This window comes from Centropristis striata, chromosome 17 (assembly GCF_030273125.1).
Source record: "Centropristis striata isolate RG_2023a ecotype Rhode Island chromosome 17, C.striata_1.0, whole genome shotgun sequence".
NCBI classification, from domain to species: Eukaryota; Metazoa; Chordata; class Actinopteri; order Perciformes; family Serranidae; genus Centropristis; species Centropristis striata.
The window spans coordinates 36062480-36088905 of NC_081533.1; the positions used below are offsets into that span (position 1 = coordinate 36062480).

Consider the following 26426-nt stretch of genomic DNA (forward strand, 5'->3'; position numbering starts at 1 on the left):
TTATTAGTTTATTTAAAAGGGGACAGTGCAATTTCATAAAACACATGATTACACATGGTTAAAAAAGCCAGAGTTAGCCAGAAGGCTAGTTTTCATCTGTAGTCCCCTGGCCGTGATGTAAAAAAGCAGAGAATTATGAAACAAAAAACAAACAAACAAAAAAACAAAAACAAAAAATAAAAATACATACAATATACAAAATACATATACAAACACTTACGATATGATTAAGAAAAAAATACATATACAAACACTTACGATACGATTAAGAAAAAAATACATCACATACAACATCACAACACAACAGTCTTATCTTTTAGTGCTGGCAGCTGGAGGTGTTGATAAGCCACAATTTCAGCTGTTTTGTGAAGGCCTTGTATGTTGTTAGCAGTTTAACCTCCTCAGGTACTGAGTTCCACACACTTGCACTCCTTATCACAGTACATTTACATATTAGCGCCTAATTTCATTATCTCTAATCAGCCTAGTCCTCAAATAATGAAACTTTAACCAAACCTGTGCTTTGTATGAGCTCCATTAGCTCATTTAACAACAAGCCTGGACAGAATCTGCTCTGAATGTGTGTTTTCCTCCTGCAGAGCGGCCTGACTGCCCTCCATCTGGCAGCCCAGGAGGATAAAGTTGCTGTTGCTGAGATCCTTGCCAGCAACGGAGCCAACCTCGACCAGCAGACCAAAGTACGATCATACTTTTTGCCATTTTCTGCATTTATTGTAACACCTTCTGGTTAAAAGACAATATAATTCATTTATCTCCCATTCTGCTCAAATCATCAACTTCAATAACTGTATTCTTGCAATGTTTCTTCATAAATGTAAGTATTTTTTTGTGTTATGCTTGATTGTTTTTTTGCAGTTGGGATACACCCCGCTTATTGTAGCGTGTCACTATGGTAACGCCAAGATGGTCAACTTCCTGCTTCAGAATGGAGCCAGTGTCAATGCCAAGACCAAGGTACCGAAAGTCATTATAACTGTTTTTAACATTCATTATTGAATATTTATGCTGTTATTGTACTCCACATTTATTATATAATGAGAAAGTTTTCTCATAATAATACAGTCTTTTTTTTTTTTTTTACCATTTTTACAAGATTTTTTCAGGGGTTTTTTCAGTTTGTTATTATACTAACAAATGTTCTTGTTACACCATCCAACATTTCTTGTCACTACTGCATGCTGTATATCAGTAACAAGTACTAGTAGCATCAACCCGTCCAAACGTATACTAAAAAAAAACACAAACACATACAGTATGATAGAGGTGGACAGGACAGGGAGACAGAAATGACTCTCTAGGTCGTCCTCAGACGAGCCTTCCATCTTTGCTTCCAGTCGTCCCGATTCTCCATACATCTGGCCAGTTCGTCGGTACTTTGTGCTCCTGCATCGTCCTTGAGTACGTCCACATATGTTGGTGTGGGACGTCCCACAGACCGGCGCCCGTGTGTTGGTTCCCACAGCACCAGTTTGCTGGCCGACAGTTCTTGGTGCCTTTGGCAGTGTCCTGCTAGTCTCATTCTCCTGGCTGTTATTTTCTGGCTCAACCTTGGAATGCCCTCATATAGAGTCTTGTTGGTAACATGTGTACCCTTACTGATGTTTAATACTGCACGCAGCACTCTGGTGTAGCACCCGTCTAGGGACTTCTGCAAGGTTGGCTTCAGGGTCCAGCATTCACTGCCATATAGGAGAACAGACTCCACAGTTGCACAGAAGAAGCTAAGTTTGAGTTTACGGGGGAGGTTGGAGTTCCATACACTGCTCATGCCATTCAGGGCCCTCCATGCAAGTGCCTTCCTCACTTTCAGGTCTTGCTCTGTTGAATTGACCCATGAGCCCAGGTACTTGAAGTCTTTGACCTCCTTCAGCACAGTGCCTCCTGTAGTTGTGAGAGGTGGATGTTTTGGTGAGATGTTGTACTTGATCACCTCCGTTTTCTTGGCATTTAGTCTAAGGCCAACCTTGGCACACTCCCACTCTGTTCATGAGTTCCTGAGCTTGTTCCACATTGTCGGAGAGCAGGCTGATGTCATCTGCATAGTCCAGGTCTGTCAGGACTACTTTGGGGTGTCTTCTCGACCTCCTTGGTGATAGAGTGAAGCCAAGATCCTGCTCTCGTCCACTGATGGCTTTCCTGAGTGCATAGTCCAGGACTATGATGAAGAGGAAGGGGGCTAGGGTGTCACCCTGCATTACGCCGGCACGGATATCAAACTCCTCGCTGTTGCCATCCGGGGTCACCACCTTGGCCCTTGTTCCTGTGTACATGGTCTCTATCGCCCGGAGGAGGTTAGGAGAAATACAGCACAACGTGAGGAGGGGAAAGGAGGAAAAATAATAGAAACAAAACACTGATAACAGCGATAACATAGCGGTTGCTATGGAGACCAACTTGCTTAGGCCCCAGACAGCAGCAGACAGTCAACAGGTGTCTGTAGGAGGTTGAGGGGAAGTAGAGTCCTGCTGCAGTGCTCATCCAGGGGAATTTATGATCCAGTAACAGCCTTGAGCCAGGGCTGTTTATAAGACTGGAATTATAAATATATCAGATATCAGCATGTCAGTTTAATTTAATTGGACATTTAGTAGGACATTTAGACAAGGTCTATTAGAAAGCAAGGAAAACTATGAATATCTGTTCAATGATCTATTTGGACCTTTTCATTTTCATCTTCTGTCTTCCCTTATTCCAGAATGGATACACTCCCCTCCACCAGGCAGCCCAGCAGGGAAACACACACATCATCAACGTCCTGCTGCAGAGCGGCGCCAAGCCTAATGCTATCACTGTGGTACGTCAACAACACAATACACACTGTACAGGACATAATCACTAGACCCAATCATTGATACTAATGATGATGAATCAATAAATCACTGCAGGGATTGAATATGAGTCAAATTGCATGTTTCCTGCTTAAAAAGAGTTGAAATCACAAGAAACTGCCAAAATGACAAAAAAATGTTGAAGTAACGCAAAAAAGGCCAATATGAGAAAAGAAGTTGAGGTCATGAGAAAGTATTCAAAATGAAAAGAAATAAGTTGAAGTCACAAGAAGAAGTTAAAATAACGAGAAAATAGTTATAAAAAAAACGTGATAACTATATTTGGGTTTTACAGTGTTAAAACATGACCGCTTGTGTCCAAAACAGTGTATTTTGGCGAGAGAAGAACAATAATTAGTATCAGTATTAGTATCAGTATTAGTATCAGTAGTAGTATCACTCCTCTCATTCTCTGTGTTTCCTGTCCAGAATGGTAACACAGCACTGGGAATCGCCCGGAGGCTGGGCTACATCTCAGTGGTGGATACTCTGAGGGTCGTCACTGAGGAGATCATCACCACCACTACGGTACGTCATAATACATTAATACACACCTACAACACATCATGTCCTCTTCCCATTACACCCTCAGTTTGAAGGTTATCAACAGCAATTATCTGTGCTGGAATGGAAAAACAAAAGCAAAGTTATCATTCTATTATGGGGTCTATTGAGAATTCTCCTGTGGGATTTTTGCATTGGATTTTGGATTATTGCAGAAAATAAGCTCAAACACATGTTACTGATGCTTACATGTTTAGTTCAGCAGGATAATGAACACCACTTTTATTAAGACTGAAGCATTAATGCAGCTGAGAGAAGTAAAAAGCTACGTTATGCTATAGAGAACTACACCACGCTAATATAACTTCTACGTCACGACTGTTGACAACCGACAACCACTGTAGTCTCATTTAGCCACTGGTTAGCGACAGCCTTTTTTAGGACATGTAAAAACTCAAAAGTGAGGGTATTTACTTACATATTTTAAGTCATACAACAAAATGTTAATATCTCTTCAGCTTGTGTTAACCACAGACCTTCAAGCACCAAAAACACATTTTAAATCCTCATTGAGTATGAAAGGTTAGCCCCCATGATGCTAAAATGCGAACTTACAGGTACGTCTCAAAAAATTAGAAAATCATGCAGCTACTTAAGGTCTTGCTGGCTGCAAGTAAAAAGGCCATCACAAAATGTTGGCTCCAGAAAAATGCTCCCACTATAAATTATTTTGTTAATATTGTAAATCAATTACATGTATTAGAGCAAATGACTTACTCAGTCAGACTTCAAAAAGATTTAGGGGAAAAGCGATGGCAAGCCTATTTGGGTAATGAGTGAGACTGTATGCGTGTATTGGGTATTATACTGCTGTCTTCTGGATTTTACTGATCACCCCCGGACCTTGAATATGGGTAATTGTTCAGTGTTTTGTATTTGTCTTTTGTTTTACTTTCCTGTACTGAAAAATGAAAACGATCTATAAATAAAGAGTTTAAAATTGTTTTTTTAAAAATTAGAAAATCATGAAAAAGTTCAATATTTTTTGTCAATCATTTCAGAAAGTGAAACTCATACCTTATATGGATTCATTAGTAGCCTGTTGTTCTCTAACATGGTTAATGGGTTAATCCTTTCTTCCCACATGGTTAATGGGTTAATCCCTTTCTTCCCACATGGTTAATGGGTTAATCCCTCTCTCCCCGTGCTGCCAGACGGTGACGGAGAAACACAAGCTGAACGTGCCAGAGACCATGACTGAAGTGCTGGACGTCTCTGATGAAGAGGGTGAGTCCTGCTGCTCACTAGAGACGCTCAGTGATTTACTGATCTATCTCCTATAGTTTAATAATAATCTATCTCCTATAGTTTAATAAACTCCCCTCTGGAAGGGTTATCGGGATAGGTACGGCGGATACAACTCCAGTCACTTTTATGATTTTTATTATCTCAACATACACAATAAGCATCACACATTGGGTAGCTGTTACACTATGATAGCCTACCACTAGCTTATTTAGTTAGCCTACCGCTAGTTAGCTTATTAGTGCCGTTAATTAGAAAAGTAAACAGTGGCGTTGATTAGGTTGTGAACCTGTAATGCAAACATAAACACAAAACCCAGAATTAATGAATGAAATGATACACTCATTCATATGATATTTAAACACCAACCATGCTAGTCTGCAGCTACTCACCAGCAACCAGAACCAGTCCTGACTAGGAACCAGTACCAGTCCTGACTAGGAACCAGTACCAGTCCTGACTAGCAAGTAAATGAAACCAAAACCAAAGAGTGAGACACCTGCTGGAAAGTTCTACAGTGTTAACTAGCAGTGTAGCCTCAGATGGAAAGAGATCTCTCATTATTCTAACCACGTGTCCAACAACAACACTGTGTCTTGTGAGGTAAAATTACTTTTTGACAGTAAGAGGCTTTGAAGACTTGTATATATAATGTCAGAAAGGGCTCTCTGACCTTAAAGTAAAGCAGTCAAAATATTGTAAATATAGTGTGAGATTATTTTTTTCAGTGACTAAAATACATTGCGCTGTAAGCCCTGTCCACAGCAGGACATAGGTTCAAGTCCCAGCTGGTACTGACTGACACTCTACCTCATATAGTCTCCCTTCAGAACCACTGGACACTCCTTTAAAAGCTGAACTGAACCATAATGTGTATTAATAATAGCTGTGTGAAATATGAAACGTGCATGAAGACCAATGCTGCCCCCAAGTGGGCGAAAAATATAAATGTGTTGATGCAGTTTTATGGAGATTGATAATCATTGACTGTAGCTTTCATTAGCTCTCAATACGTAGTCAGGAAGAAGACATTTAAAACTGTTAAACATTTGTTTATCTGCTGTTGACATAGTATGAAACCTCAAAACTTCACATCAGCCCAATTCCACTTTAGGCAAAGGGTTTTGTACATTTCTGTCCCTCTTTTGAAAGACATTTAGAGATCTTTTCTACCAGTTTTAGGAAGTAGTGAGTGAGTGACTGTGCTGTCAACCCACAGCTCTGAAATCCATTGATGATGATATTTTGTCAGACGACCCGATGGATGAGGAAGGTATTCAGCACGCTGTGAGGACTTGCTGAGTGTGTTTTAGCAGCAGTGGTGCAGTGTGTTGTGCATGGTGACTGAGCCTGCTGATGGACTAACTGTCTGCTCACTGAAACCAGTTAGACTGAGCTACAAACAGCCACAAATTTTCCCTCCCTTATTAGTAGAATCAGAAGCGATTATTGTCATTGCACAGGGTAGTACAAGGAAATTAGCCATCAACCCGTCCAAAAGGTACAAAAACACACAAACAATAGTCAAGTCTCATGCCTGTGTGTTAATATAATAATAATAATAATAATAATAATAATAATAATAGTAATAATAATCATGTGTTAGAGTAATCATTGGGAAACACTGACTGACTCCTGGAATGCTGCTCAACAAATCCCTACTGTTGCTCTGTTATCTGAATCAAGATGGATTATCGCATTGGTATTATGACATTAATTTGGTATCTATTTTATTGTAAAACAGTTTTCATCTCCTTTTTACGCTCTTCCCTCTCCAGGTAGCCAGTATACTAACGGCACCACAACATCTCTGTCTAACTACAGTATGTTTTCTCTTGTTATGCTGGCCAAGCATCATGCTTAATACCAGACCAAAGGCAACTCCAACTGCTGCATTGAGCATAGTATCCTATAGCTGAAGCCTCACGCTGCACCTTCAGGCCATGTTACCTGCTGCCACCACCTGCACCACAGTACAGCAGACATGTGACTGGTCAGAGTGAGAAAGCACAGGTGTTATGATTAACATTAGCAATGGTTCTGTTATATTCTATATTATATTAAGTGTCCTAGGAAGTTGTGCCAGTAGCAGTGAGCAGTATTAACAATACAGAATGCTGCTGAAAGTGAAACAGCTCGTTTGAATTCCTCATGAAATGGATATTTACAGCAGTAACTCCCTCCTCCGACAGCTCAGAGGCCTTTTCTAACAGAGAGCAGATTAAATGACATATTTCTGTAGGCCAACCCAGAAGTAGCATCTCCACAGGCTCTATTGAGAATGCTATGGGATTGTTGCATTGGTTGTATTGTTCAGCAGAATAATCGTCACAAATGAACACCACTTTTATTATGTTTGGAGTGTTAACCCTTTGATGCACAATATATTGACACCCCTTTAATGCACAACATGTGCATTGATTTCCATGTGCATTAATTTCCCATTTTATTTAATGCTGCTGTGTTTCTGTGCTTTTGATATGAACTTATTTTATGATTGAATATTCCAAGTATTATTTAAATATCTTGTTTTTGATAACAACAGATCATTATTTCCATACTTTATGAAGAAAAAAAGTTCTGCTGCATATCTTATCTCAGTCTACAGAATTAAATGTCATAAATAAATCTCAGCCTGAAGAATCAGAGGAAAGTAGAGAAGAATAGATGTAATAGAATAGAATAGAATAGATGGGAATCCGTCCGTTGGAAGATTTGGCCAGAACTATCGTGTTTTCCAGCTCTGACAGTCAACAGAGACCCTATAAAGTGATGAATTTGGCGATACTTATAAAAATCTTTGTGGGGGATATTAAATCGGCCCTTAGAGGCCCACTCCATCAAACCAATACTCCTCATCTGATCTGGTAAATCAGTATATTTTGTTTTAATTTATCACAGTTAACTGTCTGTTATAAGACTTCTTTGAACACACACATGTCTGAGAGTGAAGTGTCCCCTCAATACGCTGCTGCAGGACTCATGGCCCTGGTGTCTGTAGTGGTGCTGCCCCCTGCTGGGCAGTAGAGGAACAGCAGGAGAGCTTGTTACATAGAGAACGCTGCAGTAACATCCATCTGCTTTGTGTGAGACAACAGAAAAACAGTGAATTTGGTGAATTAACTATGCAGACACTTAACTAAAGCTTAAGGGTAAGTATGCTAACATCAGATGCTAAACTGCTACTCCAATAATCCTATAAGTGCTAGGACCAATAGTTTATAGTTTAGTTTATATTAACTGAATAAAAATGCAATTATTAAACCAAATGAAAATATAATTACCAAATTAAATAAAGATACAATTATTGAACTGAAGAACTTTTAATTATTTATTTTAAAAAATGCAATTACTAAATACAAATACTCACGAATATTGTGCTTCTTAGCATTTAATCTTTTTTGTATGTTAATATTACTGTGATTAATTTCTTCTTACATAAACTGATGGAGATGTTTATTAATAACTATAGAACTTTTTCATTGAGTTCAATATTCATAACAAATTAAATCGCAGCATGTTGCAGTATGGTTCAATGAACATGTATTTAAAAACTCATTACATTCATTAATTTTAACAACGTTAATCTCAAATCTGAATACAAATACTGATACACTGTTTACATTTTGAAATATTGATGACATACAACACCATTATTGCTTACATTTATACTCCTCAGAGCTACTGGAAGTGTGTGAAGTCTCATCTCGCAGATATTTCCCAAGATCGAAATGATCTTTCACACTTTGTGAGGTCGTTTCCATAGGAAGCGTTAATGGGTTAAATTATCTACATACATGGACCAAAGATAAGTCTTCTGTCCTCAGTGTGTGAGTCTGTACACACATCGACAGATAGCGAACACATTCCAAAAGAAGGACAGAAACTAGAATACTATTCACAGATCTTTAGTGTTGCCTTTCTCTTGAAATAATCTTGTAAAACTGAAATTACAGAAATAATACAATATATTAACAGAGACAACATGCAAATAACTAAACATTGAAATGATTAAAAACGTGAAGATAACTTACAAGCGATCCTTTTCCAAGACAAAACAGTGAAATGATAAAGCAAACTAGAAAGTATAAGCTGACGTCATGGCATGAAGAGATCAAAGCTTTCATGATCAAAGCTCAAAATCACGTGACTTAACCCACCAATCACATCAAAGACTGAGGCATGACAAAATAAATGACCCTTAAAGGGACACACACAAAGTTTACACAGAACATGACAACAAGTCTGACTTGGTTTAGTTAATGCTAACCGTTATCTGTAGCCTAGCAACATGTTTGATGTCCATCTCTTATTAATAAATGATAACCTGACAGCCAGATGCACAAAAAAAACCTGGAGTGTTACTTTAAGCCTCTTGTGTTGTTGTTCTCTTCATGAATACACCTCCACTCTTCTTTCTCTCTGTCCAGGTGATGACACCATGACAGGTGACGGAGGGGAGTACCTGAGGGCGGAGGACCTGAGGGAGCTAGGAGACGACTCGCTGCCAGGACAGTACCTGGACGGGATGAACTACCTCCGCTTCAGCCTGGAGGGGGGGCGCACCGACAGGTAGGGATCCGCTGAAACTTGAAGCTCCGACACCTGCGCGGTAGCTCATGAAGCAAACGTCCCGAAGCACTGTGCCGAGGCGTGGTTTGGTCACGTGACTCGTGACGTTCGAAGCAGCAAAGTGCTTCGAACGTCACCGAATCACCACACTACTGTGGAAGTGAACCGCTACCTCACTGATCTCTTTCCCCACCCACCCATGAACCTCTTCACCAATGAACCCCAAAACACTCTTGGCCAAAATCCATAATATAATCTGTATTTGTGTTTCATAACACAAAAGTGAAGTCTATATAGGGTAACAGACATATCAAATAAGAAAGTGACAACTGAATTTCCCTTCGGGGATGAAGTAATCTATCTATCTAACTATCTAAAACTGGTCTTCAATAGTTAATGTCTTTATTATTACTAGCAATATCATTATTTTTTTAAGCTTATTTATTTGGCATTTTTCATGCTTTATTGAAAGTAATAGATAGAAAGGGGGAGAGGCTGGATTCGAACCCGGGTCCGCCGCAGCAAGGACTCTGCCTTAATGGTACGCGCTCTACCAGTGTGAGCCACCGGGAAACCCCGTTACTGGCAATATTGTTGTTGTATCGACTCGAAACATACAGTCAACTAGTGTAGTTGAAAATAAATCCATGAGCCAATCAATGACACGTCTTGATTGCACTTCATTTTATTGACCACTAGATGTCCTACTGGAGCACTGTGTGTCATTGAAGCTTTGAGTAATGAACCATGTTTTCTATAAAGTTTCAACAAAGACTGTCAGAATAAGAGCCTTAAATAAACAGAAGAGCCCTTATTCTCCTTTACAATGATTCTCTAAAACATGCAATGATTAAGATGGAATAGTGGCATTAGAATGTGTGAGAGGCACCAAATTTAGGCTTTTAGGGCAAAAATGTTCTCAGCTTTAACTTATAATCCTCATATATACTGTGCATGGTCATTAACCAGTGTGTGTACCTGTATGTACCTGTGACACCATAAACTCAACAACTAACTGCCTGTATTTGTGTGTTTGTGTGTCTTTTGCAACTTCTCCTGCTCATACTTCATCGTTGGTCTTCCTTGTCATGCCTCCATAGTCGAATGCAGAGGTATGTGCTGATGCTGGCCAGGCCTTTCCACCTTCAGCACTGCTGGAATAACAGTTATTATATTATATATTATATTATATTATATCTGGCTGTTAACCCTCTGGGCTCTGAGACTATTTTGGCCACATAAAAAACGTTTTCTATACCCATATTTGGTATCCATTTTTACTTCACCTATATAATCTGACAATTATTTTCTCACTTTAACCTACTTTATCAACATATTGAGCCCAAAAATCATGAAATCCGAGTTGAAAAATTATACTATTTACTACAATAAAAACCACAAATATGGTCAATGAACTGTTTTGGAACTTGAAAATGTAAACATAGGATAAAATATGAACATATAATAAGGTCAAATTTAAATATAATAAAACTATATACAAAAAGTCCCATCAAAACATTTTTTTTCCCTTGTTAGCTGCAACTCTTCAAAACAAAATACAGCTCCACCAACACTCAAATATTTCTGTACTATCAAATTAAAAGTATTATATCTTTGGTTTTACATGAGCTAGGAACATCAAAAACTGGGAGAAAGTTTCAGGTCTGTACTTGGAGTGAAGTTGATAGCAGCGCCCCAGTTTTTTTTTCAAAATATCATGTGATCTGATCAGGACGCCACCATCAGAGACCCCAGAGGGTTAAAAGCCACTGAAATGAGTTATGATGCCAGCATTCTAATTTGGTAACATACTCAACAAAAATGGTGACCATGGTGGAATCACTGTCAGAGTGATGGTTTGCCACTGTTGTTGTTTATAGAGCACATTTAAAAACAACCTTAGTTAACCAAAGTGCTGTACAGTTATTAAAATACAATAAAAAACATACACACATATATTTATAAATAAAAACAATTAAAACAATGAAAATGCTAAAAATATTAAAACAATATAATAGTAATAAAAATATTTTTTTTTTTAAAAGAGTTAAAAAAGAAAATAAAAGAGTAAAAAAGCCAAAAATTCTTACCTAGCTGGGACTGAACGCCAAGGAGATTAAATATGTTTTAAATAATGTTTTAAAGTGCTCGACAGACTCTGTTATGGCCGGTTCTAACCCTTCATTAAAACCTATTTATAGTATTACAAATTACAAAGTTAGAGCTACAGTAGACGTATTGAATTTACTGTAAAATGTAAAAAGTGTGGGAGATGCTGTTCATCTTGTATTGTGACCCTGTTGCCGTTAATGGGATAGTCTGGGTTTGATTTAGAGTGAGTGACATCACGAGTGAGAAACACAGTTGTTGTTTTACCAACATTTAAACATTTGTAACTCAGTGAGTGTGAAACCAGTCCATTCATTGACATTCATACAAGTCCTAAACTAAATCTGGTCCACATCAACTGGTTTGATAGTTTGTCCTCTCAACAGTAATCTCTGTTTGTTTGATGACTGAGCTTCACTGGCTTCACTGCTTTTCTTCTTCTCTGCTCCAGTTCCGACAGGTCTTTCACCCCCACCCACCACAGCTACTACTCCCCCAAACATGAAGGCATGATGGAGGAGCTGCTCACCAGCCACCAGGTACACATGAGCCCTGTTTCCATATACAGTATATGAATATATACTGTTGCTTCACTCAGTAACTGATAAGAGTCTGGTTTGGTTCCAGGTTTCCTCACTGAGCAGAGAGAATGAGAGGGACTCATACCGTCTGAGTTGGGGCACAGAGAACCTGGACAACGTGGCGTTATCCTCCAGCCCCATCCACTCTGGGTAGGTCCTCACTTATTATGGCATAAGCAATCAAAGTGTTTACGTATTAAACAGCATCGTGGGCGCAGGATGTACAGATTGTTTCAGTATAAACGGATGCATGTACTGAAACATATTGTAAACTCATGAATATGCATTAACAGTCTCCTCCAGGTCCTGAGAGCTGCGAGGTACGTTGTGTTGCATTAACCCTTTAATGCAACACATGGGTCAAAAATGATTCTGTGTGTTTCTGTGCTCTATCTTTTGTTAACCAACCTATTTTATGTTTGAATATTTTAAGTATTCTATAAATATCTTGTTTTTGATAACAACAGATCATTATTTCCATTTTGCCTCTCATACTTTATGAAGAAAAACGTTTTTGTATTATTACATAGCTAACTACTTGGCTAAGTAGTAAGCTTAGCAAGCTACTTAGCCAAGAAGTTAGCCAAGTAGTTAGCTTAGCAAGCTACTTAGCTAAATACTTAGCCAAGAAGTTAGCTAATTAGTTAGCTTAGCAAGCAACTTAGCCAAGAAGTTAGCCAAGTAGTTAGCTTAGCAAGCTACTTAGCCAAGAAGTTAGCCAAGGAGTTAGCTTACCAAGCTACTTAGCTAAATACTTAGCCAATAAGTTAGCTAAGTAGTTAGCTTAGCAAGCTACTTAGCCAAGAAGTTAGCTAAGTAGTTAGCTTAGCAAGCTATATAATATTCAGTGAAATGACTGTAAATACTCTCCTCTCCTACAGTACACATGCAGTACTGAAATGTGAAACAACAGGCTGTAACTGCTCTGCCTCTCTTTCCTTATTCTGACTCTCCTGATGCTGTTTCTCTCTTCTGGTTCCTGATTCTGTGTCTGATGTGGTTGTTGTTTCTAGCCATTCCTCTCCGTGTCCTGATCATGGAGACCACAGCAGGTGACCTTCTGCACCTTGGTTAAACCATTGTCCTCCTCATCTTCATCGTTCTCTTCCTCCCCTCACAGTGTGCTCTCCAGGTGGAGAGGTGTTTGTGTCCCTGTCTTCAACAGACATTGCCTCATTGTTGGTTTTGTGGCTTTACAATGTGTCAGATCATTTTAATCTGACTTAAATTGTCAAAATATTAGCTTCTCTCGGTGAGTCCCTAATGGACAGATCACCTGATACAGAAGGAGGCAATGAAAGTTGAGGGCATGTTTGCAGATTTCATACAATGTCTTGTTTATTGTGCATTTTCACTAACATACCCTCCAACCTGAGAATGTATTTCAATTATTATCATATAGAATAAGCATTATTCTTTACCGTGCACAGGAACATGAGCTTGGATCTCCTTAAGCAGGAAGAATCTTGTAGTTGATCTACTGTTTGAGAGTCAGAAGAGCTTTATAGACATCTTCTAACAATCGTGTTGCTCAGTTCAATAACTTGTGTTTTAATGTCTTTGTGTGTTTAGTAAAAGCTGTGCTGTGTGTTTTACTGAAGCCAGGGCAGGATCACATTATAACAGGGTTCAGTCACATCAAACAGCCATTCTCCCACCCATTGACATGTGTGATCCATGTGCATACAGTATTTGCCACTTTGCATGAGGAGTGAAGTCAGAGTGTCAAATCAAAATGATTTACAGAGTCAGAGGCGTGTTGACCGTTCAGTGTTGAGAAAATAGACACCAAAGATCACCATCTGTCCAAAATATGACTAGCTTTTTGGTTTTGTTTATCAATACATAACCTGTTCATTTAGACAAAACATGTCATAAAAACACAGATTTGCCTTGAAGGACTTCATGTAAAAACCATTATTCTGGAGGTGTCAGTTCTCAACAAAAATCTCCACTAGCTGCAGTTTTCTGAGGACGACTGCTGCTTCCAAAATCAAAAGTGACCTTTCAAGCTCAATTTTTGAGTCCTTTGTAGTTTAAAACACCTCAGTCAGCTATTAGTTCTTCATTTTTAACTTTTGAAATACTGCCCATTAGGGCTGCACAATTATGGCCAAAATGATAATCATGATTATTTTGATCAATATTGTAATCACGATTATAATCACCATTATTCATCATGTTAGGGTTTTATTGCACTACTTTTAAACAACCAATAGGAACAGTTTTTAGTATGTGCACAGAGTGTCTGCCTATTAGCAATTTGCAGACTGGACGCTAAGGGGTTAACATCCCCTCCGGCTCCAGCTGCAGCTGGGAAAGACTGCTGCAGGAGGACTGTGCCGATTCGACTCATTCTTGCTCTTCTTAAAGAGCCACCAGCCCCCGCGGCTCGTTAAGAAGAGCCTCAGACCCCTGCGGCTCATTAACAAGAGTTAGAACGAGTCTCCAAAAGTCTCCAATAACACCAGAAAATGTCTCTGGATTTGTCACCAGTCACTTTTTTGAAAAAATAGTCGCTAAGGGGGTCTGAAAAGTTGCTAAATATAGCAAGAAAGTCGCTTAATTTGCAACACTGCTTTGCTGGCTTTTACAAATGTTGCGTGTTGTTGTAGGGTAGAGTACTGCGTCACATCCTGCTTAGCGTTCTATCCAATCAGCAACCAGGCTGTTTTCAGGAGAAACACTGCCCCGCCCCCTGGTGGTTGGTGGACTACTGGTGTAGAAAGTGTTTGATTAGATATGCAGGAGAGACGCATTTTAAAATGGAAATATCACCGACGATCAGGTTAATTTAATCGTGGCGAGCAAAATGGTGATTATGATTAAAATTGGATTAATTGTGCAGCCCTACTGCTCATATTAGATCTTGAATACATAATCTACAGAGAAGCTTTGGTGTCCATATTCTAGCACTTAATTCTCACTGTGAAAACGTCATTAATTTGTTGAATTATCTCCTGTTCCGCCTCAGCTTCCTGGTCAGCTTCATGGTGGACGCCAGGGGCGGAGCCATGCGTGGTTGCCGGCACAACGGCCTCCGCATCATCATCCCACCCAGGAAGTGCAGCGCGCCCACACGGGTGACCTGCCGGCTGGTGAAGAGGCACCGACTGGCCACCATGCCCCCCATGGTGGAGGGGGAGGGCCTGGCCAGCAGGCTGATCGAGGTGGGGCCCTCTGGGGCCCAGTTCCTCGGGTAAGGTCCCTCCATGAGTCAGTAGTTGTACAGGAGAAAGAGAAGGAAAGTAGCAAAATATCAAAAAACCCAAATCAGCAGGTGAATGAAATGATACTACGTGACGATGATTGTTTAATATGAAGATATGAAGAAGATTTTTTACTAGCGATTGAGACCAAAGTGTTGTCCTAAAAAAAAATTATGAGGGAATAAATCAAGTGAGAAGTTTTAAAATTTTGCATTGAAATGAATGGACATAAATGTTTTTGCAGTGCCCCCTGCTGGAATTTTCGGCAGACTGCAGCTTAAGGCACTTCCTGGTTTGCCTCCTGCACAGACCAGGAGGTTGCCGCCTGTTTAATATCTCTAGGGAGAAGTGAAAGCCTCAGTTAAACAGGAAGAAGAGGTTCCACCTGTACACTGTATTTGCTTATCCCTTTTAATGACAATCTCACAATATGCTGCCCCTTTTTCTTTCAGATTTATTTAACCTCTGCCTCTGCATTACTAAAACTGTTTCTCTGCTCCTGCTTTCTCCCAGCACCAGGGATATCTAGTCTTTGCTCTTCAGCATGCTCTGTTTTCTTTCATAACAGCTGCTGTCCAACTCTTTCCAACCTTTTCCCTAACCCCTGATGAAAAAGCCTTTCTTATTAACCCCACTTCCAGTATATCGCACCATGATTGGTTTGATATGTTGTCTCTCCTAATATATCGTTATAATAATAATACAACTTAAAATATAACTCTTTCAGAAATACTTTATTGATCCCTGGAGGAATTGTTACAGTTGCTGCTGTATAGAAATAGAAATAAGTATGTAGATAAAATAAAGATAAATAAAGCCTACTATAACAAGTAAATAGAGATATGTACACATAGAAATAAAACAGAAATATAGAAATTAATTTGAAGTGAATAGAGATGTGTACAAATATGTATATATGTGCAGTGACAATATAACAGACAGTTCACAGCCAAAACCTAGAATCCAATAAAGTGTGTTTTTCCAGCATAACAGACAATAATAGTTTATTACAAATCATTTTTATTTATTTGATTGGGATTGTTTTTAAAAAAAGATTGTTTATATATTTTTTTCCACGACACTATTGGCTTATTCAGGCCAAAGAGCATTGTGGATTAAAAACAGATTTTAGAAAACGTATGTAGGTGTAGGATGTAATAATATGATAAAAATTGTTTCTTTTTTAAACCATTTCATCATGTTTTAATCATATTTTAATAGAGAGAGACAGAGAGATAGAGGGTGAAAGAGGGGGGGTTAGGGTTATATATATATATATATATATATATACAACTACACAGTATATCCAAGATGCTATATCTGATTAATTTTATATACTCTGTGTATATATTTATTCGTATCATTAGGGTTAGGGTTACTTCTGGCCTTCACATCTATTCCGAGTCAGTTGAGCACTTTGTTAATAATCTCTTCTTGTGTTGCCAGTCAGTCCCAGGTTTCTATTTTCACCCAACCAAAACCTTGTGTTTGCTCTTTCTCCTCATTGCTGCGTATGGACACTGACACAGTAAACTCCACCTCCCCAGTGCGCCTCCACCTCTTAATGAGGGAGAGAGTTTGGTTAGCAGAATCCTCCAGCTCGGCCCGCCGGGGACAAAATTCCTCGGGTAGGGTGGAAAAAACGGTTTTGCATATGAAACAATCCATGGATGCCGATCTCAGTGTTTCATTTTACAAACCCTTCATTTGATGTCATTTTGTCCATAGTTTATTGTGTTGTGCCTCATCTGGTTCCTATGACCCTCTCCACTTCACTCTTTCTCTTTCTTCACTCCCTCTCTTCTGCCTACCATTTTACATTTTGCCTTTATGTTTTCTTGCGTCCTTTTTTCTTAATTAATGTGTGTTAGAAGATTTAAGATTTTTTTTTATTTTTGGGTGAAATTTTAAAGGTTGTGTGGCCTGTTATTAGTATAATGGCGCATTAAGGGAAATGTACATTTGAAAAATATTTACAAAGCAGGTGGAGGGGGACAATATTCAAAACGAAAGTCTTTTATTTATGGGAAAAACTATTCTCTGAGATCGAAAAGTAAAAAAAAAAAAAATTTCTTTGTCAAAATAATCAGCATATAGCAACATCAGACAAAAAAAAGACACAAAATGACTAAAAAAAGACACAAAATGACCAAAAATGACACAAAATGACTAAAAAAGACACAAAATTACTAAATCAAGAAACAAAATAGCCACAAAATTACTAAGAAAGGATGAGAAATTACTAAAAAAGACACAAAATGACCAAAAAAGACACAAAATTACAAAAAAAAAGACAATAAATGACAAAAAAAAAATGACATGGACATGACTGAAACATTGGCTAAAACCATGTTTTTTTTACTTCTTGTTGCTTATCACAGTCACACATCTGGGCCTTGGTGTCGGCTATTAGAATAAAAAATGTGGACATTTTGGCCAACCTCCGTTAAAAAACAAAAAAAACAGGTGAAAAGTTCAGCCCTTACCCCAATTAAACTGCCAGGAACGCAACTTCCTGAGTGAATTAATGTGTTCTGTGATTATTTTACAATGTAATTTGCAGATTGAACTGCTGCATTTAGATGACTGTAAAGAGATGCCTTTGATATCTGGGGATTCTGGGCTAAAATCACAAGTTTTGCCTTATTGTTAAATATGATTAGTATAGTTTGATGACATCATCCACTGGAGGAGTAATACACTACAACTAATGGTGCCCCTGGTGTGAAAAACCACATGCTTCCTTTTTTCCTTGTAAACACTAATGTCAGATAATAAGACTTTCCTCCTGACTTTAATCTTGGATACTTATATTCTTAATATTGCCCCTCCCCCAGCTTTGTAATGAGAAAAAAACAACAACAACAACAACAACAACAACGTGGTAGATAAGATAGGGAACCAATTTGACGATACAGTTTGATTGACTTTGTTTTTCTTGTCATGTAAAAGTTAAGTTAAAGTGGGAATCACAGTCAATGTTTCATGAAAAAATGAATATTCTCATCTACTGTCAGGCCACAGAACCATCAAAATATCACATGAAAATACCAGCAGATCTGCTTTCTAGCTGTGTTTGTCCCATGCCGGATTGTACTTGTAGCATGCCTCTTATAGATATGTTATAGCAAGCTTGTTGTGATTATGCATATCAGGTAAGTATTGAAGTGACTACTCAGTCCTTATATAACCCTTAAATATTAGAAATGGTTAATATTTTAAGAGGGCTAAGTCATCCCCTGTGGGAGTTTTCAAAGCAGAACTTCTACCACTTTCTCAAACTGCTCCAGCAATGTAATCAACTATTCTACCACCCAGTAGTACATCCAAGATGCTATTGCTAGCTGCATCATAATTTGCATGGAAAGGCAAGAAGGTGCTGGCTGTCAGTCTCCTATATCAGGTCCCTTCCATCATCCAGGTTAGGCCTGTGATGTGCTGTGTGAGTCATTGATGCAGGCATGCTGGAAGTCTATCTGGCAGTAGAACTGTTACTACATCCATACCTGTTGTGTTGTCCTGGGGGGAATAGAACCAAATAGTCAGGCGGCTTAGGAACAATGGGGACACGCTGGACAAAAGCAACACATTTTTCCACATGCTCTCTATCACCATAGGTTTCAATTTTTAGTAGGAGTCACTTCATCAAGATTGCGGATCGGAGATAGCAGCCATATAAAGTCTATGAGAACCAATATATCTTCTAAGCCACTTGGAAGGTCAATCTTGGTGTCAAAATCTACATTTTTTGGGTCAAAAAATCATTTAAAGCTATTAAGAATATAACCAGATGATTATTTGATCCAATAGATATGTTCACTTTTGCCATGTATTTATGTAATTTCAAAGTTCCTAAGCAGTCAGACGTATATTGATATAGGTCATATACAGTGCACGTATTCTGAAAAATGAATAACATGCATACATTTAATTTAACTTTATTAGCTTTACTCATATTATTTGTTACATTTACAACTACAAAGACCTTTGCAATTCCATTGTGCCTTCTTACATGAGCACCTTGCACCTTTACAACCACATTGACCACTTCACTGCAGTAGAATGGTTCCCACAGGGAGCCAGACCTGGCTGTCTTCATCCAGTGTCATGTGTCGTCTTTTAGACAGATAGAGATAGAGAGCATGTTGAAAAAATGTGGTGCTTTTGTCTGGCGTGTCCCCATTATTTAGCTAAGCCTCCGGACTAAAAGCAAAACATTGAAAAGAACAATACATGAAAACATTTTGAAGGGAAACCTCAGAATAATGTTCTAGACCAACAATAGTCCAAGTAAATTAGACCAAGTACGGCAACTCTTTAGTGGCAATTACCAACACACACATGCCCAGAGTCACATATGCACACACTGTTTGTGACATGTTGTACTTGCTCACAATAACCGGCCTTTACCCCTCCAGCCCTGTGATCGTGGAGATCCCCCACTTCGCTGCTCTGCGGGGGAAAGAGAGGGAGCTGGTGATCCTGAGGAGTGAGACCGGAGAGAGCTGGAAGGAGCATCACTGTGAACACACCCAGGAGGAACTCAACCAGATACTCAACGGCATGGACGAGGGTCAGTCTCATGCTCCACCAGTAAAATGCACCATACACTGTAAAGAAAATAAAAAAAGACTGGCAGCTGTGGTTGCCAGAACTTTACCGTAATAAATACAGTAGAATTTTTTATAGTATTACGGTAAACAGATATTGGCACTGTTGATTTTGCGTTTTATTCCATTTTCTACCGTATAAATAAAATGTTTTTCCATCAAAAGAAACGCTGTTCTGCCATATGATTGACAAGAAAATACTTTATAAATGCTGCATGAATTAAAGATTTTACCATTAAATATTACAGTATATTTTTGTTAGAGATATGGCGTTTAAAACATTTAACACTTAAAAAGATAAATGCAAAAATTACAATGACGGCTTGTATATATATATTGCAGTATATTTTTCTTACACACATGGTGCCAGTGCATTTTACACTGGAGTAATGTTTTTTTTTTTTTTAAGAACCTTAAAAAAAGTACAGTTTTGGCAAATATATACATTTACGGTCTTTTACGGTCTTTTACTGTCATGGTTTAGCAGTTTTTTTAGACATTTTTTACAGTATAGGAAAGCAGATGTAAAAAGCATAATTTTATTCCTCTATTCCTAAATCTTTGTCCCTTTCTGCCCCCTCCTCCAGAGCTGGACACCCCAGAGGAGCTGGAGAGGAAGCGTGTTTGTCGTATCATCACTAGAGATTTCCCACAATATTTTGCGGTGGTGTCACGCATCAAGCAAGACAGTAATCTGATTGGACCTGAAGGAGGAATCCTGAGTAGCACTGTTGTTCCCCAAGTCCAGGCGGTGTTTCCTGAGGGAGCCCTCACCAAGAGGATCAGGGTCGGACTGCAGGTAACATCAAGCATCAGGATAGTCCACGGTAGCCTTTCATACATATATATATATATATATATACTGTCCATTTGCCAGTGTAGTTGTCTTATCATAGTGTACTCAAACCATGCCAACATTAAAAAGTAAGTCTCCTATGTAGATTACTAAGGAATTTCAGTCGAGGCGAAAGTGTTGGCGTGTAGTAGTGTCCGGCTGTTTGTGTAGATAACCCAGACTGTTTCCTGCTGGAAAGAATTCACTTTTGGCTAATACCTTATAGGGATGTAACAATGCATTGCAAGACATTTAATTCAGTTGAAAAATTAATTGTGATACTGTTTTTCAACAGCAGAGGGCGTAATCCACTTATTCAACGGCATACGTCACTGTCAGTTAAAGAGACAGAGCACTTTGTTAGCACTTATCATTACAGTACTCACCATATATTTTATATAATGTTGACCTGAAATCATATTTTTCATTTTTCATTCAAACTACTACTACTACTTTTTTTAAATTCTTTTTTTCTGTTTTTGCTGCTGTGACAAGTGAATTTTCCTGTTGTGGGATCAATAACGTATAATCTAATCTCATCTAATCTAATCTAATTTTATGTAATCTAATCTAATGTCATCCCGTCCCCACCGGAGGGGAAAACAACCATCACTCTCTGTTGACTTTGCATTGAATGAAGGAGCCTCCTTGACAATTTCGTCTGTTAGCGAACAACAGAAAATGTCTAACAGCTGCTTTGTGCTGAAATGTGCCACCAACAAGTTAAATACCAGATCTACGTTTGTAAAATCTGACAAACCAAAAAAACAGAACTTTTAAGAGGACAAAAGTGAATGTTAGCTAACATTAGCTTGCTAACAAATAGCTAACCTGAGCTTGCCAACCTGTTGCTAACAGATAGCTAACATTAGTTTGCTAACATATAGCTAACATTAGCTTGCTAACAGCCAACTGGGGACATTGTGAATGTGAGATCTCAGTTTCTATCTGAGAATGATGCTAAAAATGTATTCCAAACTAGGAAGACATGCAAGTCTAAGTTTGTTTTTTTGAGATTTATTAATTTGTATTATTTATTTTGATGTGGGATTTGTTTCAAAAATCAAAATGTATTTTTTGTGATCCAACCTAAAATATAATTTCAGTCGCAATCTTGTTTTGCACAATTTACCTCAGAGAAATTAAAAGGGATTCTCTATAATTTATTAAAGATAAGAGAAAAAAAAGTTTTATATTATATAAATGCATGCATTGAATAGTTTGTGGTTTGCAGTTACACCCTACCTCATAAATGTTGCGTTTTTTGACTGAGAAATAATTAAGGAATATTTTTCATTCACAATGTATCTGCAAGCTAAGTTTTTTAAAAAGTGGATAGTGAACCCTGTATCGGAAGTCATATGGAATCGAGATTTGAGTGTATCGTTACATCTCTAATGCCTCACCATGTGTTTGATGGTGCCCTTGCTGAATTAGACGAGATGGTTGCTGTATGTCATTGATGTAGTCAGTTACGTGACGAACATGTAGAAAGTTCACTGACACCAACATTTCAGTCCGGAGGGCTTTCTCAGTGCATGGCCTTAACTCAAGTTAAACCCCTGTGAAGGATTAGTTGACAACAGAAGGTAAGGTTGCCGTATATATTATATATATTTGTCTCCTCTCCCAGGCCCAGCCAGTGAGTGTGGATGTAGTGAGGAAGATCCTGGGGAACAAGGCCACCTTCAGCCCCATCGTGACCCTGGAGCCCCGCAGGAGGAAGTTCCATAAACCCATCACCATGACCATCCCCGTCCCCAAGAGCAACTCTGACCTGGTCCTCAATGGCTTTGGAGGGGACACCCCCACATTACGACTACTCTGTAGTATAACGGGTAGGAGAACACGTTAAGCTGTGTATAAACCAACTCCACACACTCACATTCTCATATTTTAATGTGTCAACCTTGTGGTGTCTGTGTGCAGGTGGAACGACGCCGGCTCAATGGGAGGACATAACTGGAACCACTCCATTAACATTCATCAATGACTGTGTCTCCTTCACCACCAATGTGTCTGCAAGGTAACAGAAAACAGATCTTTTGTAGCACAGCTGTTGATTTAAGGTGACTGAGATGCTGCAGCCAACAAAGACATATTGTCACTGGTTCTTTTCCTTCTGCTTTCTAGATTCTGGCTGATCGACTGTCGGCAAATACAGGAATCTGTCAATTTCTCCACTCAGGTGTACCGAGAAATCATTTGTGTCCCTTACATGGCCAAATTTGTGATCTTTGCCAAGACCCACGATCCCATTGAGGCCCGGCTGCGGTGCTTCTGCATGACAGACGACAAGATTGACAAAACCCTCGAGCAACAGGAGAACTTTACTGAGGTGGCCCGCAGTCGAGATGTCGAGGTGAGAATGAAAGAGAGGAATACTTGAAAGTGGAGTTTTGTGCCAGAGATGCAAGAAAGAGTTTTGGCTTGAATACAATTAACTACTGGTGCGGCGTCAGCAGTGATGCCGTTGTACCGGACCGGTACAAAAGAAGGAAGAAGGAGCTGAGCCGGAAGGCAAAGCTCTCGATTTACGGCTCCATCTACTGTGACAGCCAGCCTGTCCACGCCCTCATATCCACCCACTAGAGATGTGTGTGCGGCGCCGATTCGCCCTGGCGTAAATGGCGGAAGTTCTTAAATCCCCGTCCCTCTCTGTCATGGCGGATGCCGGTTGCCGGTTAAATACGTCGGAGCTCCCAAGCTTAATAGGATAGAGGCAGTGGAATAGCTTAATCTTCATGCGCCTCGTTCTCCCACTAACGGCCGAAACCTACGTTACCTTGTCCCTGGATGCCCTTGCGGGTGAATTCTCTCTGTTACCTTCAGGGCGCCGTTATGCCTTTCCTAGGTGTAAAACAAATCGCTTCTCCAAATCATTCGTCCCCCTTGCACTTAAATTCTTCATAGGGTTTTTATTTTATTTTTAACTATTTATTTATTTTCCAATGTGTCCATTCTAAGCTCCATGTTGTCTGATGTGTGTTGTGTCGACTATTTATGTATTGACTATTTGTTGCTGGCCATGTGGGCCGTATGAACCACGACAACCTACTGCTCGAAATGAATTGCCCCTTGTGGGATTAATAAAGTTGTTTGAATTGAATTGAATTGAATTGATACCGGTAGTTTCCCGGAGCAGATTTCCTCTGTGGCTGGCATCTTGTCCACTGGATAAGATTCCTAAAAACTCCCGGAGCAGTTTTTCCCTTGTTTGACACAAGAAATGAACTATAAATGAATAATGTGATGGACTGTTGGACTTTGTGTTGTGTGAATACATTTTTCTTTAACAAAGATTGCTTTTGTGCTTTTATTGTTTGTTGAGGTTCTGGGTATTATAAAAAGAATACTCTGAGAGGTATTACCTTCCAACCCTCACCTATGGTCATGAGCTTTGGGTAGTGACCCAAAGAACGAGATCGCGGATACAAGCGGCTGAAATGAGTTTCCTCCGTAGGGTGGCTGGGCTCAGCCTTAGAGATAGGGGGAGGAGCTCAGACATCTGGAGGGAGCTCGGAGTAGAGCCGCTGCTCCTTCTCCTCTAAAGGAGTCGGCTGAGGAGGTTTGGGCATCTGGTAAGGATGCCTCCCGGGCGCCTCCCGTTAGAGGAGTTCCAGGTCCAACTGGTAGGAGGCCCCGGGGAAGACCCAGAACACGGTGGAGGGATTATATCTCTCAACTGGAATGCCCTGCTTAGCCTGCTGCCCTCGGGAAATCAGGCTTTATATTGATGTTTTAGAAGAGAGACCAGTCTTTTGAAAATTGTAATTCAGAGAAGGGGCTGATTCTCAGAGGCTGGTTAATGGCCAAGGCTAGGTGCTCTACTGTATGGAGGAGAAAAAGTGAAACTGTAGGGTTTAAATGAAAAACAAATTGCTGGCTGAGTGTTTCTGTTGAATGTTGTTATTCAGTTCTTGTGCTCTACTATATTTTTTCTCTTTTCTCAGGTCTTGGAAGGCAAACCCATCTATGCAGACTGCTTTGGAAATATTGTTCCACTCACCAAAAGTGGCCAGCACCATCTCTTCAGCTTCTTTGCCTTTAAGGAGAACAGACTAGCACTATTTATTAAAGTGAGCACTATTCTTTATTTGAAACAAAGAAAATATCACTTGTGTCAACTAGGGCTGGGCGATATGGACCAAAAGTTATATCCTGATATACTTAGGCTGAATATCGATATACGATATATATCCTGATATTTTTATCGCAAAGTGAGAGCAAATGTTCAGTCGAAGTCAAAGCCAAATATGACATGTCACTAGTAGTCCTGTTTATTTAAGTGAACATTAATACTGTATAACATCAGGAGTACCTTTTTAAAAAAATCAAACCTCCATAAAGTGCACATTTAAATACAAAAAAGTCTTAAATAAAAGCCGCAGCTTGCCTGGAGCAAGGATCACAGTGCAAATTTGAACTACAGTCGTGAAAAAAAAAATATTAGACCACCATTGTTTTCTTCAGTTTCTTGTTCTTTTCATGCTTGATACAACTAAAGGTTCATTCGTTTTGACAAATATCAGCTCTTAAATTAAACTCTCATGAGCTATTTTTGTTGTTATCGTTATATCTATTTTCTTGATAATAACCAAAATCATAAACAAGAGAAAACATGGAAACTGTCTAGATATCAGCTCTTAAATTAAACTCTTATGTGTGAGTGTGAGTCTTATGTTATCATTATATTTGTCCAAACAAACATACCTTTAGTTGTACCAGGCATTAACATGAACAAGATTAGAGAAAACAAGGGTGGTCTAATAACTTTTCCCATGACTGTATATCGATATATGCGATATGGTCGAATTCCATATCACATTTAAAATGATATCGGTATATCGCCCAGCCCTAGTGTCAATAATTTATCACATGGAATGATGTAATGACATATACAGTAACATTCTAATCAATTTGGCCTCATGAAAAGTTAACTAATGGTGACCTGTTGGCTGGTGCAGATCAGGGACAATACTCAGGAGCCATGTGGCCGTCTGTCCTTTATGAAAGAACCCAGGAACTACAGGTCACTCACCCAAAACGCCATATGCAACCTCAACATCACCCTCCCATCATACTGCAAGGTAAGAGCACCACTCAACACCGCATGGAAGATGATTTTCACATCCCAAATCTTTGTGAAATTCAGGTTTCAAGACCTCTTTAGCTTTCTCTGAAAACAGACTGACTGGTTGTCTTTGTTGCTATGGTAACCATGCATTACCCCCCCGTCTTTTTTCTCCCTTTAATGTTGTTGTTGTTTCTGTCTGAACATCTTTCTGCTTCTCGCTGCTTCTTGCTCCCAAAAGGAGTCCGATTCGGACCAAGAGGAAGAGGTAAAAGCAGCTACCGCTTCCCCTCTTCTACTAACTCGCTCTGCTCACTTATTCTGTCGTTCTCTTCACACGTACTCAAATACAATACAACTTCAATTCCAAAAAGTTAGGGTAAACGTAAAAAAGAGACAGAATGTGATGATCCAGGGGTGTCACACTCATCTAAATTCAGGGACCAGTTAAACCATTGTATAATAACCTATGAATAACAACACCTCCAAATGTTCCCTTTCTTTAAGTGTCAAGAAAAAGTACATGTCTATGCAATTTACCAGTCACAAAGACACAAAACTGCTGTGGAACTGAAAAATGAATGCTGTCATCAGCACACCAACTCAAGTGGAAGGTGTTGAAGGAGCTAAATTAAATTAAATTAAATTGAATTAAAGTTATCTCCTGTCTTACAGGCAGTTTACAGATCAAATGTTAAGACAGTGCCTTAGCAATACGTTTATTTTACGGCTGCTGTCACAATCAGATTCCTGTAAAATGCATAATGTATATATTTTT

At 39.1% G+C, this 26426-nt stretch overlaps 1 protein-coding gene across 1 annotated transcript in view; it reads left to right on the forward strand.

Moving 5' to 3' along the window:
• The window catches only part of LOC131989833 (ankyrin-2-like), a 123592-nt gene that overhangs the window by 65486 nt on the left and 31680 nt on the right, over positions 1 to 26426 (forward strand). The window contains exons 19-37 of the mRNA XM_059355175.1: positions 600 to 698; positions 877 to 975; positions 2717 to 2815; positions 3279 to 3377; positions 4568 to 4640; positions 9089 to 9230; positions 11791 to 11878; positions 11967 to 12070; positions 12934 to 12972; positions 14895 to 15119; positions 16659 to 16757; positions 19548 to 19702; positions 20327 to 20538; positions 22208 to 22412; positions 22504 to 22600; positions 22708 to 22936; positions 24528 to 24653; positions 25542 to 25664; positions 25890 to 25916. Coding sequence (XP_059211158.1) covers positions 600 to 698; positions 877 to 975; positions 2717 to 2815; positions 3279 to 3377; positions 4568 to 4640; positions 9089 to 9230; positions 11791 to 11878; positions 11967 to 12070; positions 12934 to 12972; positions 14895 to 15119; positions 16659 to 16757; positions 19548 to 19702; positions 20327 to 20538; positions 22208 to 22412; positions 22504 to 22600; positions 22708 to 22936; positions 24528 to 24653; positions 25542 to 25664; positions 25890 to 25916 — 2340 coding nt within the window. The remainder of the gene's footprint in view (positions 1 to 599; positions 699 to 876; positions 976 to 2716; positions 2816 to 3278; positions 3378 to 4567; positions 4641 to 9088; positions 9231 to 11790; positions 11879 to 11966; positions 12071 to 12933; positions 12973 to 14894; positions 15120 to 16658; positions 16758 to 19547; positions 19703 to 20326; positions 20539 to 22207; positions 22413 to 22503; positions 22601 to 22707; positions 22937 to 24527; positions 24654 to 25541; positions 25665 to 25889; positions 25917 to 26426) is intronic.